General features: G+C 40.9%; 1 protein-coding gene across 4 annotated transcripts in view; it reads left to right on the top strand.

Annotated features, from left to right (window-relative positions):
* The window catches only part of TMCC1 (transmembrane and coiled-coil domain family 1), a 165,613-nt gene that overhangs the window by 39,771 nt on the left and 109,063 nt on the right, over positions 1–16,779 (top strand). Inside the window, exon 1 of one of the 4 annotated variants that reach the window (XM_077325317.1) lies at positions 4,496–4,570. The exons of the other annotated variants lie outside the window; for them this stretch is intronic. Within the exon in view, the coding sequence (XP_077181432.1) occupies positions 4,529–4,570 (42 nt within the window). The 5' untranslated portion in view covers positions 4,496–4,528. Of the gene's footprint in view, positions 1–4,495; positions 4,571–16,779 lie in introns of those variants that run through there. 4 annotated transcript variants of the gene reach the window in all.

The raw sequence follows: 16,779 nt of genomic DNA, 5'->3' as shown, positions 1-16,779 counted from the left end.
AAGACTTCAGGGATCAAGCAACTCGTTTGCATTTTTGAATCTGTAGTTATAAGAACTTATGTGCCACTGCACCACCCATTCTACCTCTTAAAAGGTGGAAGTATGAAATTAATTTCACAGGATGAAGTTAATAGAGGAACAATTTTATAATTCTTTGTGCTTGGCTTCACAGTTTTGCAGCTTAAACTACCCAGACTAGTTTTCTGAACCCTTAATAAAAAGGCATTATTGATCTGATATGCACAACTCAAGGAAACAAATGGAATTTTCCTGATGCTTTGCTCTTGCCCCCTCTGCCTCCTGAGAAGTCATGCCTTAGGGTTGGGAAACCTTTGAACTGTGTTAGATGAAGCATGGGAAGGATACACTACCTCTGGAGGAAGAGTCTACAGCAGTGGTCCGCAACCTTTTTCAGGTTGCGGACCGGTGGGGGGGTGGAGGGCAATCTGGGAACCGTGCATGCGCGGCACTCCATGCGCAAACGTGCATGTGCGGCAGGCCCGCACACACATGTTTCTGCCACGCGCGGCCGCAAACGTGCATGCGTGGCAATTTTGCGCATGCACAACAGATCCGTGCATGCACGGCCGCAAACTCGCATGCATGAAACTGCCACGCATGCGTGTTTGTGGCAGTACATGGCACAAACACGCATGCGCGTTTGCACCGGCGGCTGCACTTCCCTCTCCCCCCCCCTGCAGAAAGAAGCTTGCCGGGCCGCAAGCTAATCAGCCGCTTTGGCGGCCGATTTGCTTGCGGCCTGGGAAGTTTCTCACTGCGGGGGGGGCGGGGGGTGAGGGAGCCGTGCCCCGGTGGTTGGGGACCACTGGTCTACAGGATCCCTTCTCTGCATATGCAAAAATATGTTCAAATTAAGCCCAATCCATTTCATAGTTTGGAAATGCATTAATATGCCCATTTTATGCACTGCATTTGAAATACAATTATTGGTTGGTTAAAATATTTTCTATTTGAAATGCAGCTTAATACTGTATTCAGATGCGGTTTGCCTGACATAAGAAACCACTTTCTTTTATAAGTAGAGTACTAGTTTGACAATGAAAGCAGAATTTTTAGTAATGAAAAGGAATCTTATTTGAACAGTGAGCACCTCCAGATGTACTCTTTTCTGGGGGAGGTCTGTTCTTAGCACTTGGCAGTCGGGATGACCATATGTCATCCTCTGCTATCTAATCTGTTCAAAGTGTTCTGAAACTTGAGACATCAAGGCAAACAGGTGCACTCTATTCTTGATTCTGAAATCTGTCCACAGATCTTATGAAGCTGATATCAGTGGACCATCTGACCTGGAGGATTCTATGATTCTTCTGCATGTCCTGCAAGTTCTCTTAAAAGGCCATTAAGCCTATTGTAGTATAGGAAGAAATATATTTAAAACTTTAATGAACCACTTTCATTTGTAAATATTTCAGCATAAAACTTAATATACTTAATATGCTTAGTCTATACAAAGTTGCTTAGTTGTGGAATCAGTGTGGTAGTGTATGTACTTGACATGGGTGTAATTGGGGTGTTCCCATTTGCCACTCCCTATCTGCATAAAGGTTTCTGCCCCCATAAGAACTTAACTACTGAAAGAAATTACCCAGCTGTGAAATGTTCTAGTGTAGACTCCAATATGGTCAAATTGGCACTGCACCTTAAACTCTGTAAGGCCATGCAATAGCTCTCAGTAAAACGCTCCTGGGAAATCATGCTGTAATGCTTAATCCCACAAAAGCATTTGGATGTCCAAAAATGAGATACTGTGCTGCAGGAGAAAGAATCCTCCATATTACTGCTGTATCTAATAAAATAGCTGACTCTTGCCAGTTTCTTAAAGCAGTAAAATCAGGCCATGTACAATAAGACAGAAGTTTCTTCATAAATAGAGGACTATTTCGGTTTATAGAATATGACTTGGTAAACTAATTCAAATAAAGAAATATAAAAACGCAGCAAGTGGAGGGCTGGGCAAATTCCATTAGTCACAAAACGTTAAGAGTAATGGATTTAGTTAAAGAGGACTAGGCAGAAAGGTGGGGAAGGGCCCCGTGTACACAGCTTTGCTTCCCAACCATATTCTGCATGATCATACCACTCCTGGGGTTTCTTAAAGCCTGATGAATGTTTCAGGGGTGTCTCAATGTTAAAGAAGTTGAGAAAAGCTATTCTGATCCAAGAAACATTCTGCTGATTATCTTGCATAGTGCCAGTGGAAGAAATTGGTGCTGACAGTAGGAGTGATAGAATCCAACCCAAATATCATTTAAGATAATAACAGAATGTATTCCTATAACAGATCTCATATGTATTAACAATCACTTGGCTAAGAAAAATGGTAAAAACTTTTAGACTAGGAATAATATGTGATGAGAACTAAATATCTATGTTAAAAGAGATGGCAAACCATATCAACTGGTCGCTTTTTCTTTACAACTTCTCTGTAAATGCTTTATATAATAATAAACAATAAAATTATCATAAAAAAAAAAAGAATCCAACCCATTTTCTTTCTCTTCTTGTGTTGCTACTGTTACATATTCAGTAACTAAAACATATTGTCTTAAATTTCGTCAGCCCCTCCCTCCTCCTTTTGTATTCCTTCTTGAATTTGTGGAGTCTTGTAGTAAGACAGGAAACAGTCAAATACTTGAGACATGATTACCGTATTTGCCGGCGTATAAGATGACTGGGCGTATAAGACGACCCCCAACATTTCCACTCAAAATAAAGAGTTTGTTACATTACATTACAGTACTATGGGCAGCTATGTCTATCCCAACTGAAATGCATCCGGCGTATAGGACAACCCCCCCACTTGGAGGCATGTTTTTCAGGGGGAAAAAGTAGTCTTATATGCCAGCAAATACTGTAGATTTTTTTGGCTCTCAGCATTGTTTTAACAGAGGGTATAATACATTGGGTTTGGTATTCATTAAGATTATACAGTTTTAAAAAGGAGTCTCTTGAGTTCGTGTAGCATCAGTGGAGAGACAGTAGCTGCTTTAAAAGACAGTCATGCAGAATTCTTTATAGAATAAGAATGTTGGCTATCAGTCTTTGAAGATTCTTTCAATTGTGATGAAAGAAGAAAGCTTGAAGATTCCCTGATTACTTGTATTCTGTGAAATCTTGGTGAGTTTAAATTATGAAAAGCTTGGTAATCAAGTCTTTAATTAAAAGTGGTAGAGTGAAATTTATTGATACCTAAAAGAGAATGGTTGTTACTGTAATGAGCTGAGGCATGGAGTCCTTTTCTTGATCCAGGAATGCTGTAAACCAAGGCTGTTTTGAGGCAACATTTCTATCTTGGATGGGTGGTTGCTTGATTGATCATTTTTCTAATGTGTTCAAGTTAAGGCACTGTTCTGTCCTCCACAAACAAACTTTTTTAAAGTGCTGGAATTACCAGCTTTTATTAATTGTTTTAATAAAATATCAACTATCGAAAAAAAGGTTAGAATACAAAGATATTGAACCCTCATATGGTTACAGTTGACCCTTATTTCACTAGTACACTGGTTTACTGTCTGTCTATATAGTCTGTATAATAATGCCATTGTTCTTTAAATTCTTCTGATGGTCTGCCATTGATCAGACTGGTTAGCTTGGCCATCTTAGATCTCTAGGTTTATCCAGCCAGTCTGTTATCTTTGGTAACTCCTGTTGTTTCCAGTTCTTAGCTATGAGCATTCTTCCTGCTGAGGTTGCATGGAAGAAAAAATCTTCAGCCCTTCAAGGAATATTATCATACTTAATAATCTATAATCAGGATACATAGGAAATTTAATTTGTTTCTAAAATACTATGGATTTTTATCCAGAATTTCATAACTTTTTTACAACTCCACCACATACGAGAAAAGGAACCAACCTTTTCCTGGCATCTCCAACACATCATATTCTTTAGACATTTTACTGATTAGTTTACATGTTATATACCATCTGTAAAATGTTTTATACCAATTTTCCCTTTACTGACATCTAGTGTGTTTTACGGTTTTATCCCACAATAATTCTCATTCATCTAGGGGGATATTTCGTTTCAAGTTCTACATCCGTTTGATCATGCAGTCTTTAACCTGTTCACTCTGTCTCATGTTTTAACTAAAGTTTATACATTTGCCCCTGTAAGTGAAAATATAAAATATTTTCAAACTCAGAAAAGGCTCCACAAACAAACTTTACTACGATTTGCTCATTGCTGGGTTTCCTTTGGATGACCTACATTTTTGTTGCTGTTTAGCTCTGTTTATAATGGTGGTTAGGTGGAAACTGTTCTGGAAACAAGCACAACCTATATGTTAATATCAGAATACTAAGGAGAGGCTTAGTACTGCAGACAGGCCTCGTTGATTGGGGAGGGGGAGTTATTCATATTTTCTGTCATTATTCTTCATGGGCTTGTGAGAGTTGCTTGTTGCCTATAATCCAGAGAAAACAATACATACAAATGTTCAAAATGTTAAAATAGCCAATCTCTCTTGGTGTAGCAATCAATAGAAAATTGAAATGTGAACAGAAGAATGATGGAAGAGGATTTGGAAAGCCAAGGATCTGAGAGTGAAGTAAGTGAAGAAGATATTGCAAACTGAAAGCATCTGTGTTTAAGATAGTCAAAAGAGAGGAGCTAAATATATCTACATTAAGGAGGGGAAAAGAGTACATTTGTTGTGAGATAGAAGTAGTGGAGCAAACAGAACCTTTATTTTCTCCTTGAATTCCAATTAGTGTTGCGAAGACATCAGGTTAATTGATGGCCTCTATTGTAAAAGGAAAAATAACCAACACATATTGTTTTTTGGCTTTCCCCCCTATCCCATTACCCTTCAGGGCAACCTGGAAATTGTTTGCACTCAACTGGATGTAATCCAATTAAGTCTGCAACATACTCCACAGTTAAGAATTTGCAGGATTTTCTTTCAGGCCTGAAGACCTTTTTGTATTTCCTATCCTTTTTCAATGTCCTTTGTATTAAGTATCCATTATGATGAAAACTCTTGGGAATTTGATGGCTTGCATGCTGCTTTCTGCTATTTTGATGGGTCCCAGTTAAAAGGTATTTGTACAGTTTTTGTTTTGAGATCACTTCTGTAGAGCACCAATGATTAGCTACAGACTTGGTCTAGCTGAAGTACATGATTTCTTAATAAATGTTAGAAATAGGGACCCATAATAATCTTGCATGAATGGCTGCACCAATTCCTCCACTTTTGCTTCTTCCCCTACTGTCTCGCACTCTTTCTCCCTCCCGCCACCTGTTCTCTTTCTCTTTCCTGCATGCCTCTCACTTTGTCTCTCTTTCTGCTTGTCACCCCATCACATTCCCAGCTGCCCACCTGCTTTCCCTACTACCACAGTAGCAATAGCAACTACAAAGGTCAATTTCTCTGAAGGTTGCCAGCTCCAGGTTGGGAAGTTCCTAGAGGTTTGGGACTGGAGTCATTTTCTCCAGGAGATTTGATCTCTGTCATCTGGGAGAGCTGTTGTAATTCCAGGTCATCTCCAGCCCTCTCCTCAAGGTTGGCAATGCTAGTTCCCTCCACTCCAAACAGGGCTATGCAAATTGTATGCCTTTTCAGGACAAGATTGGGCTGTCCCTTCCAGGCATAGAGCACAAACATGGTATAACTTTAATCACCTTAATGATGGTACGTATAAATAATGAGTTAATAAATAAATAATAGTAACCACATTTTCAATGTCCGCCACATAAACATCCTGCTAGAGTACATAGAAGAATAATGCAGTGACATGTGGCCAGATCTGCCCCTCTCTCTTTTCCTTTGCCTCCCTCACTTCAGCCTTTACTTAGGAAAGCTATAGTGTAAACTAAAGGAGCTTACATTATTCTTCTTTCCTCCTTTTTATCCATACAACAATCCTGTGAGGTAGGTTAGGTTAAACGTGTGTGACTGGTCTAAAATCACCAGATCCACGGCAAGATAGGGTTGTGAACCTGGGTGAGCACTACTCTGAAGCTCTGCAACACCAATCTGGCTTTGATAGGATAGCTATTGTTGAATAGGACCATTTGGGTCATGCTAGTCAGGTAATAGAGCCTCTTGTGGCGCAGAGTGGTGAGGCAGCCGTCTGAAAGCTTTGCCCATGAGGCTGGGTGTTTGATCCCAGCAGCCGGTTCAAGGTTGACTCAGCCTTCCATCCTTCCGAGGTCGGTAAAATGAGTACCCAGCTTGCTGGGGGGTAAACGGTCATGACTGGGGAAGGCACTGGCAAACCACCCCGTATTGAGTCTGCCATGAAAACGCTAGAGGGCGTCACCCCAAGGGTCAGACATGACTCGGTGCTTGCACAGGGGATACCTTTACCTTTACCTTTAGTCAGGTAATATCAAGCTACAGAGGGGTTGTGCCAGGCCTGGGGTTGCTACCTTCCAGGTGAGACCTGGAGATCCCCAGAATTACAACTAAATTCCAGACTTCTGTCCTCCTGGAGAAAATAGCTGCTTTGGAGGATGGGCTCTTGTGGCATCATAGTATGCTGAGGCCTCTTCCCTCCCCAAACCCTGCACTCTTCAGACTTCCTCACAAAATCTCTAGGAATTTCCCAAGCTGGAGCTGGCAACCCTAGTCAGGCATGGTCTCAATGAATTCTCGGTCAAATAGGCCTGGAAAAGAGTCTGTTCTCCTCCCTCTCCACACCTTTTCACTCACAGAAACTGAAGCCTGGAGTACTGTGATTGCCTAGCAACAGCCATTATGGAAATCTGTTGTTTAAAGCTGCATGTGCTCCTTTTATCTTTTTTTGAATTTTTTAAACCACCCAATGTATTTTTCTTAGACATCACATTTTTCTGCAAACCTGGAGCCTTTTGTCATAGAAAGACATGTCTTGCACCTCACAGCTACAGTCACTCGATTTAAGTATCCAAAGATGTGGTCAGTTTTGCTATCTATACCATAAATAAAGCTGGACAGGAATGGTGGGAGGAGTTGGGTCTCATTGTGTACCTGATTGGCTGTCCGTCCAATGAACGGCTAATCAGGTAGGCTGCCCTGCCCCTGGTCATATCCCCCTCCAATGCCAGCCCACTCCACTTGACTGCCTGCAAGAAGTAAGGCAGCCAGTGAGCATGAGCTGTGAGGAGGGCCTGCATTCAATGCCTGGGAGGAAAGGGAGGATGAGCCCTGGCCCCGCTGGTGTGTGGGGGGCTTGGAAGGCTGCAACTCCCACCAGTGCTTCCCCTGCCCCAAAAAGTCATACTGCAGCCTTTCCAGGCCTCAGCAGGACTGCTTGGGGCGGCAGGGGGGGGGAAGAGTTAAGTCCCCACCAGGGTTCCCCACCCCACCCCTAGAAGGCCCACCACTGCCACAGCAGGCCTGCCCTGGGGGGGGGGGTGAGAGAAGGCTAGTGCCTGTTGTACTTTAAATTACAATGGGCTATTTTGCTAGTTAGAATATAAGATGTAGTGAATGAGTTTCCTTCATCAAAAGGTATTTAATGCAATGTAAGTACTAGTGCTTTTCACTTAGTAGTAGGTAGATGTGTTCTGTTTAAATTCCAAAGCTCAGCGTGATAAGAAGAAAGTACTACTGGGGATTCTCACACTGTTGCTTTACAAGTACATGTAATGTATGTAATCATGATAGAGTGGTGTCCAGACCCACCTATTGTGCTATATTAAAACATAGCTGAACAGCTATGAACAGACTTCTTAATTTCTATTTTCCAACTTTTCAGGGGTTTGAAAGGAATTAATTGGCATGGCTTGCCTTTAGTTGGCTCAGAAAGAGATCTGTATGTCAGAGGAATCAGTCTTCTGCAGATAATGGCGATTAGCAAGAGTGTGGGTGGGTTTTATCAACACCATACATACTGTCTGTGCTACCCTCCATGTTCTTAATCTGCTCCTTTTCTGTTTGTGTGTGGCTGCTTAATTCCTGGGAGAATATTTTGATTTTAATTAATTGCTACCTTGCCAGTTTAGAGAATCATTGTTGTTAAAAGTTTTAAGGGTTTTTTTCTTCACCTTTGTTAGCAAAGCCCTTGTTGCCATCTGTAGCCTGAATGCATGTTAACCTCTCCCAGACATCCTTATATAAGTTTACCAATCATTTTTTACACTTTTTTGTCAGTATTGCCATGAAACTAAAACTGAGGCTTACGACAGCTTTTTTAAAAAAATGAGGGTTGTCTTTGAGATTGTTCTTCTTTCCAGTACTCTTATTCACCTTTATTTACAGAATGATAATTTTACAATAAAGAAGCATGAATTCATAACTAGCCACTACATACTAAGGCTTCTTAGGATACTTTTTCTAATGCATTTCACTTTCACTGCTGGGTGGCATTAAAATGCTGATGATACCAGCTCTTTATTTCACTAGATAAGATTCCAGTTGTGTGTTGTGAGTTCCTCAACCCTGAGTTAGTTCCTGGATGCCATGGTCAAGTAGATGGGAGAGATGGATCCACATGAGAGAAGTGACAGTAATCAGAAAATTGAAGTTCTAGAGGGGTTGATTTTCTTTTAAATGAAGTTAGTTTTTCTCTCCAATCATGCAAACAGTTTATGGATGTGTTTTTTTCTCTGTGAAGCAAGGTATTAATTAATCCATATTATGTTCCCGACATGTTCAAGATGGCTTACAAAACCTGAAACACCATCTCAAAATAACCAAAAACAATATATTAATAATACATTATGCCTTTAAACTATCATATTTTTCCATAAGTGATACCTCTACCAAATTAGAATATTACAAATGAAGGTGAGACTTCGAATTTCGCACTCATTTAATATTTATACCAAGAGATTTGCTAAACTGTTTTGCAAGAATTTAATAAAGCTGATCTGTGGTTGATATTTAACACCTTAAAATTAGTAAACTTAACAGTTGTGATGTGTCCTTACCAAAAGTTTATTTTCCATGTATAATGAAATTGCAAAAAATACCAGTATCCTCAAAAATTACCTCATCAAGATAATAGCTTTAAATTTCCCCCTATCCTGCAACCATTATTTCAATCCTTTTTTTAAAAAAAGAAGGAACAGTATCTCAAGTACATGCTGTTAGTTCTCAGTCTCCTAACAGCTGCTAAAATATTAATAGCTAAGAACTGGTAACACCCAACCCACATTCAATTATGAACTGGTTAGTGAAAATGTAGAAGATAGTTAAAATGACCAAGTTCATCAGCTTATAGGAAAAATATGATGGATTATTCGACATCATTTATGAATTTTATGAAAACGTTATAACACTTTTAATGGTGGTCTTTCCTACATTGTTCATTGATTTGAGGGCTCTTCAGTCTTGTATTGATTTTAGTTTACTTTTCTAATTTGGTATTCTTGTTTTAATAAATATTATTGTTTAAAAAAATTTAATCATCTTCCTGAGATGGTTGTGTGAGAGAAAGAAAGGATGGATCGTTGTCTGAATCGGCCGTTCCAGGTCGACGTTGCGTGAAGTTCCTGCGTGTGTGTTATGTACTGGCGCCTGTGCCTTCCCTCCCCCCGCTCCATGGCACTGGCTGTGTCGGCCTGGAACGGCCAATTTGTCCACCGCCGCACACACCCCTGCTATGGATCTTAGCCTCTAATAAGGTCCTGATTCAGATCAACACTCAATGAATGAGGAGCGAAAAGACTACCCCTGGACTAGAATCATAGTCACACAGGGCCATAGAGGCCATTCAGTGCAGTCCTCTGCTCAGTGCAGGATTAGCCTAAAGCATTCCTGACAAGTGTTTATCCAGCTGCTGTTTGAGGACTACCAGTGAGGAGGAGCTCACCATCTCCCTAGGCAGCTGATTTCACAGCTGTACTACTCTTACTGGACAAAGATTTTCCCTAGTATCCAGCGGGTATCTTTTTTTTTTATATACAAGTTTTTTTTAATTTTCATATAGATAGAAATATAGGATACAATACAATACGAGTTATTAATACAAAGAACAGTAAAATATAGAATATAATCATCATTTGAAAATGTACGACACCACGTTAACTACACAATGATATAAACTTTCGCCCAAAGCTGAGTCTAAGAGCCATCCACATTTCCACTACATTTAAAAAGAAAGGCCTATTTAGATATACAAAAGAGAAGTTGTTAATAATCAACCTACTTGAGAGATCGTAGACCTCACGTTAACTGCTTGATACAATCTAAGAGCTATCCTGACAGATATTTCTAGGTTTAAGTTAGATGCTTAACATTAAACATTTCTTGTAGAACAGTATGAGTTTTGGCCCTGTATCAATACTCTAAGGAAAGGAAAGGAAAGTAGGGCTTTGCCTTAAAGATGTACAAAAAAAAAAAATTACAAGAGGATTTCATAGCTTCTCCTTATCCTTAATACAGATACATCTACAAAACAATTTATACTTGACCCATTCTAAGAGCCATCCTGACAGGTATATTTTCAGATTTAAGTTGAGAGCTTAACATTAAACGTTTTCTACAGATCAGTGTGAGCTTTGGCCCTATAACAATACACTAATAAAAAAAAATAAGGGGGGAAAACCCCGTTTTATATTTCCAACACTAACGATTATATTACCTATATGCCTACAAAAGAAAAGAAACAAGAGAGAAGAAAACAGTGCTTCCCCTTTTTCATAAAAATAGAAATATAGAATATAGTATATGTTATTAAAACAGAGAATAGTGAGTTTCCAGGTTTAGATTAAATGCTTAGCATTAAACATAGAACAATATGAACTTTCGGTCTTCTTAAGGTGGTCTCATCTCGAGGCTTGCTACATCTTGTCGTTCCCGTAGACTTAAATTCTGTCCCATTGGCCTTTGGCGTAGAAAGTCCAGTTGTACTCTTTCCCGCAGAATATGCATCGATAGATCTTGAGGCCGTTGCACCTCCAGGACTCCAGTATCAATACAATTTTTTTCCCAAAGAGCTCCTTTAAATCTTTTGATTGATTTTTGTACACTGTTACTTTGAGATGGCTGTATGTCTTTTTAAAAAGGGTGTCCTTATCTGGGCTGCAGAACTCCGACATCCCCTTTTCCGTCTCCAGAATTTCAGATTTCTCTTCTACTGTTGATTTTCCACCTTGTTTAGAGCTGTCATCAGCCACTGTTATTGATCCATCATTCCTGTTGGAGACTTCTTCCTTGCCATCTTGGATCTCCTTGAAGATATTTTTGACCAATCCTTCTGTAAATGCTTTGAAATCTTGGGTTTGTTTCTCTATTAGATGAGCCAATCTTTTTAACATAGACATGTTTTTGACTTAAAAAACAACAGCCTACCTCAAACAATTTTACAAGTGGCCAGTAGAGGTCCTCTGTTTTATCCTCTACCGTTCCGGCACAGGCATGTGATGTATTGAAGTCAGTAAGGCAGATATTCTTGTGCTGGAACAGAGTTCTCGTGAGATCTTCCCATTCACAGCTCTTATCTCTTATCTCCGAAAACCAAAACAATTGCAGTGAGAGCTTTTGCCAATTAATTTGAGTTGATTTAAGTCCTTCTTCTGCTTAGTTAGGAGAATTAGCCTGCCTCATAACGAGGTGGCTTCGGGCAGAGCAGAGTAAAAGGAGGGGGGAGACAAAGGGCTTTGATGCAGGAAGAGAGATGGAGAAAAAAAAAACAAGAGATACTTGCAGTAAATGATGTTTTGGAACTCAGCCGATGTCCTCCCCTCAGTTCAAAACGTTCATTTGCAGTAAATCGTCGTGTAGGGTTGAAGCAGATGCTTTAAGATTAAAGAGAGAAAAGAAAGTCCGAGATAGAATATGGCAGTCGTTCTCTGGACCTGAAACGCTGACAGCCTATAATCCAGGGAGATATACTCCCTAAAGGATTGGAGACGGCCCCAACAACTTCCTGGGTAGAAAGGTGAGGTGGGGTTTGCGTACCCCTCCTCTTTTCTGCCAATTGCTTGCGCGATTGACCCCTGTCAGGCTTCAGAGATAGCAGAGCAGATGCCCTACAACCCTCTCAGAACGACATCTTAGCCGGAAGTCCCAGCGGGTATCTTAGTGCTTCTAATTTAAACACATTATTGCAAGTTCTGTCCTCTGCTGCCCACAGGACAGGTCCCCCCCTCTAAGTTATAAAAGGGGAGGGAGTTATTGTATGAATAGCAAAAGAGACCAAATGAATCTATGCAATATAGAAAAAGAAAGCTCCAGAATGGGTAAAAAATTGTAAATAACACACACAAAAACCCTTTCCCTGGAAAAACTGCCTACCTTCTAGGGGTAACAACTTATAAAAGAAGAGGAGACATATGAGCCCATCCTGAAGGGGAAATGTTACTGGTGGCAAAGATGCTGTTTCACTGAGCCAAAACTGACTAAGCAGTGGATGGAGGTGCAGCAGCATATCTGTGGGGTAAAGAGATGAATTTGGGGAGATAAGATGACAACTATAAGGCTGGAGTAACAGGATAAATCCAGGAAAAGTTGTGGCTGCAGGGGGAATTTATGGTAGATGGAGAAATGTTCCCCTTTTTCTTTGAGAAAATATTCCCTTGGAAAGATTTGGAAGTTGGATCGATGGTTAGGTACTTGTCATAACTACTGAGTTATCTGTATTGTTACCTGTTTTTATGTAAACTACCCTGAGCCTCAGGGGAGGATGGTATATAAATATAATAAATGAATGAATGGATGAATGAATGAATGATCGAGGAAGAGCTAGTACCTTCTTGTCTTGTCATTTAGGTAGCTGGAAATTGCTGCAATCTGCTCTTTGTTTCTGAAATTTGGGTTGTTGAGATTAAATTATCTGGCAGAAGGCTCCGAGAGCATTGGGGTAAATGGCTTTCGATCGAATCCCTCTTGGGGGAAGAGGTTATGCTTACTGATAGCCCCACACTCAGGGGTACACACGTGTAGGAAAGGGGGAAATAGTCATGTCATAATGGGGTTTTTTACAGTGGGGAAAGGGTCTTGAGGTCATCAGTCAAGATCATTGTTGTGCAGGAGATAGCTTGCTTACTTATTTCACTATGGTAACATTTGTTAGCAAGGGCAATAATAAGACTGAAACAGTGGAGCAAAAATCTGGCAGCATCAGAAGGTTCTTTTATTTAGCTGTCTCCTGTAACTTCAAGTATCTCTGAACAGCAATGCAAGTGGTGACAGGTGGCAAAGACACTTCCTCAAACCTCCCAAGACTCCATTTTGCTTGCTGCAGGAAATAAGCTCTGCAAAGCGTTGCATGATTGAATTGGGTTGAAAAAGCATTGGCCTGCTGCCTGCTCAGCACAACTGCCTTTCTAAGCAGGTTTTTGATAACTGATTTTACTTAGCATTTTTTTCTCTTATAATTTCCTCCTTTCAAAAAATGCCCAACTGCAAGTTGACCTTAGTGCACCAGAATAAAAGCCCAAGAAAGCATTTGTTCAGAGAAGCCATTTACAGAAGGCTTACACAACGCTGTTATAATGTTACCATTTTTAAAAACAAAACTAATTGTGTTTGTAACTTGTAAAAAAACATCAAACCTGATGATTAATTTCTTGTTCAGTTAACCAAATTGTTTGTGTAATGTTCAGTCTTACTTTGCTTATTGTGTCAGTTTGTGGGAAGAACTTCGACAAAGGAGCTTGGAAGGATAGGAATGGTTTATGGAACTAAGGACCTGCCTTAACTAAACCGTAGAACCCAGAGATTGCATGTAGAAGGTTCCAGAATTGGTCCTTTCCTTCCCAATTCTTAGACATTCTAGTAATTTGTGGAAATATCTATGCCTTAGACCAGCGGCCTCCAACCTTTTTAAGGCTGGGGACTGGCCTGCAGGGGTGGGGGGAGAGCGAGGCCTAGGCGCCACACATGCACGGCAGCTCCTCGCAAACGTGCATGTGCACCAGCTCCGCACATGAGCATTTGCGCCTGCCAGTGTGCCGGTGGCCACACTTCCTCTTCCCCCTCACAGTGTGGCGCTCGAAGTGGCCGATTTGCTCAAGGCCCAGCGAGCACCGTGCTGCGGGGGGGGGGAGAGGGAGGTGTGGCCGGCAGCAGCCCAGTGCCAAGGCTTTCGCGGCCTGGGGATTGACGACTCATGTTTAGCTTACAATCACAAGTACCTCAAGATCACGTTCACATACTCTACTACCCAGAAGAAGCTCTGATCCAGTATGCATGCTTCTCCTCTAGATCTTTGATAAAAATGTTGAAAAGTACTGGGCCCAGTACCAAGCCCTGTGGCACTCGGTTGCTCACTTCCCTCCACTCTGGTAAAATACCATTGACAACCACTCTTTGGGTGTGGTTTTCTAGCCATTTTCCTATCTACTGTACCACCCAAAAATATAGTGTACAGTCCTCCAGTTTACCCATCAGAATATCATGGGAAACCTTGTCAAAAGCTTTACTGAAATCTGGGTAACAACATCCACTGAATTTCCACGATCTAATAAGCCTGTCACTCGGTCAAAGAAGGAAACCAAGGTTGGTCTGGCAAGACCTGTTGGAGCCAAATCTGTGCTGACTTCCCTGGTTCAACAAATTGTTCTCCAGGTAATTTCAGATTGCCCCCTTTAAAATCTGCTCCATTATCTTCCCTGCATTTGAGGTCAGATTCATTGACCTGTAGTTTTCTGGATCTTGCCTCCCTTTTTTGAAGATTGGGATAACATTCGCTCTCCTCTAGTCTACCAAGAGGTCCTAACGATAGACAGGGATTCTGCAAGCTCTTCAGAAAGGGTTCTGCAAGCTCTCGGGTACAACCATCTGGCCCAGAGGATTTGAACTCATCCAGTGCAGTCAGGTGCCTCTCAACAAACCTCTATGTCTATGCCCACCTGCCACCCCAAGGCTTTATCTTGCCTTTCACCATCCCTAGATGTGTCCATATTCTTCTTGGAAAGCCCTGAGGCATAATAGATACTGAGCCTTTCTGTTTTCTTTCTGTCCTCCATCAGAGTTTCTCCATCTTCATCTAACAGCGGGCCTGTTGCCCCGTTTATGTTACATTTGCTCCTTGCATATCTGAAAAAACGTTTCTTGTTATAATGGGCTTCCTTGGCCAATCTCAGTTCATTCTCAGTTTTGGCCTCTCTGATAGCTGACCTACAGTGCCTAGTAACCTCCAGATAGAGGTTTGTCCTCCCCTTCATTGATTGAAGATTTCCTTTTTCTTCCTTAGCTCCTCTTGAAGTTTTCTGTTCATCCAGATAGGCTTCTTGGATCTCTTAATAATAGTTTAGCTTACAGTAAACCAAGCATTCTAAGGAATCAGATCTCAGTATCTTTCAGCAGTTAGTGTAGGTGCAGTAGGTGCAGTACCAGAATATTGGTTTGCTGCGTTATGTTTGTAAGAGTTTGAACAACTGTAATCATTTGAGCACCCTTACCAGCAAATTAATTTGTCAGATTTTGTTACCTTGGATGTTTGCTAGTCCTTCTTGTTTGACATCCAGTATTTTGTTGAATAATGTTAAACAAATTGCATTACAGCACATTTCTGGTATGAGGCACAGGTTGTATATGTGTTAGTATATAGTTTGACTTTACATGCCTTTTATTTATCTTAGGGAAGATTCTGTAACTGTGATGATATAACCTTACCTTAACACAAGTGTATATTGTCTGTTCTTAGTAGAAATGCCCTGATCAAATTCTGATGGCTTGCACAGAGAGGACACTGCATTGTTTGCGTGTTGGAGCAAGATAAGACAAACTGTCAGATGGCATTGTGGGCTAATTGCATATTGATAAGGCAGTGTCAAAGTTCCAAGATGGCTTTACAAGCTGACATTAATCTCTGTCTCTGATTTAGTGAACAGTACTTTCTGTACCAGGCGCTATTGGATGGCTGAATACAACAAAACCAAAGAGAGGCCTCTGTTGGAAGCTTGGGATTTTACTTAGTATGCAGAATGATACACAATAGATCCTATGTTTTGTTATTAATGGCAATAAACATGTTGGCCAGGGCATCTTTTTCAGTTTGGCACTCCCATTTAAAATTGGCTCTAGAGCCGTATCCCACATTGTGCGTATGCATTTCAAATGCCCGTATAGGCATAACGTTATGATTCTTATGCATGTTCCTGCTCTGTGTTTGTGTCAAGGCACGAATTCCCACAAGTTCAGTGGTTGACTTGCGTGTATATGCAATAACAAATCTGAGTTAGAGCCAACTATTGCAATCTGGGGGAAAATATACACGAGCAGAGACAATTTCCTTGAACTAGGATTTATGGGTTCTTATGGTGGAGTGTATGATCTAGAAGCATATTTGAGCCCCAGACCTTCCCTTTAGAAAGTGTTTGCAACAGGCATGTGGTCTCTCTTGCATACCTGCTGGTACACCCATACCTGTTGAGCTGAGACGTCTGCTGAGCAGCACTAATTAGGAGGCTAGCACTAGCAATAGAATTGATAGGGATAGTCCTAGTCCTTCCCATGCTTCTCATACCCCATCCACTGATGTGACTGACAGTGGCCAAAGAAGTGGGAGTGATAAACAGAATTATAAAGAACCAAATGATAAAGTAGAGAAAGTAAACAAGGTTTGGTTCTCATCTTTGGTTAGTCTAAGCCAACAGGGAGTGTGGCCACAAAGTGCTTTAACAGCAATTTTTAATCATGCTTGATTGGTTGACCTTTGTGTCATCATGCTAATTTATGGAAAGCTGGTATCTTCCATCTATTTATAGAGTGTGGATGACACCTGGGTGGGACCAGAGGAATGCCTGGCAGGGAAGGAAGTTGGGAAGAGCCTGCTTGTTTACTGGTAGCAGAGTTGATCTTATTTTCTCCTCTGCCTAAAAGCTTCTTAAACCTGGGCAGGCCCTTGGCCTTTGGCTTACAATAGTCCTTCGAGTGAATCA

Source organism: Paroedura picta, chromosome 3 (assembly GCF_049243985.1).
Source record: "Paroedura picta isolate Pp20150507F chromosome 3, Ppicta_v3.0, whole genome shotgun sequence".
Classification (NCBI taxonomy): domain Eukaryota; kingdom Metazoa; phylum Chordata; class Lepidosauria; order Squamata; family Gekkonidae; genus Paroedura; species Paroedura picta.
This window is presented reverse-complemented; position numbering and strand designations above follow the sequence as displayed.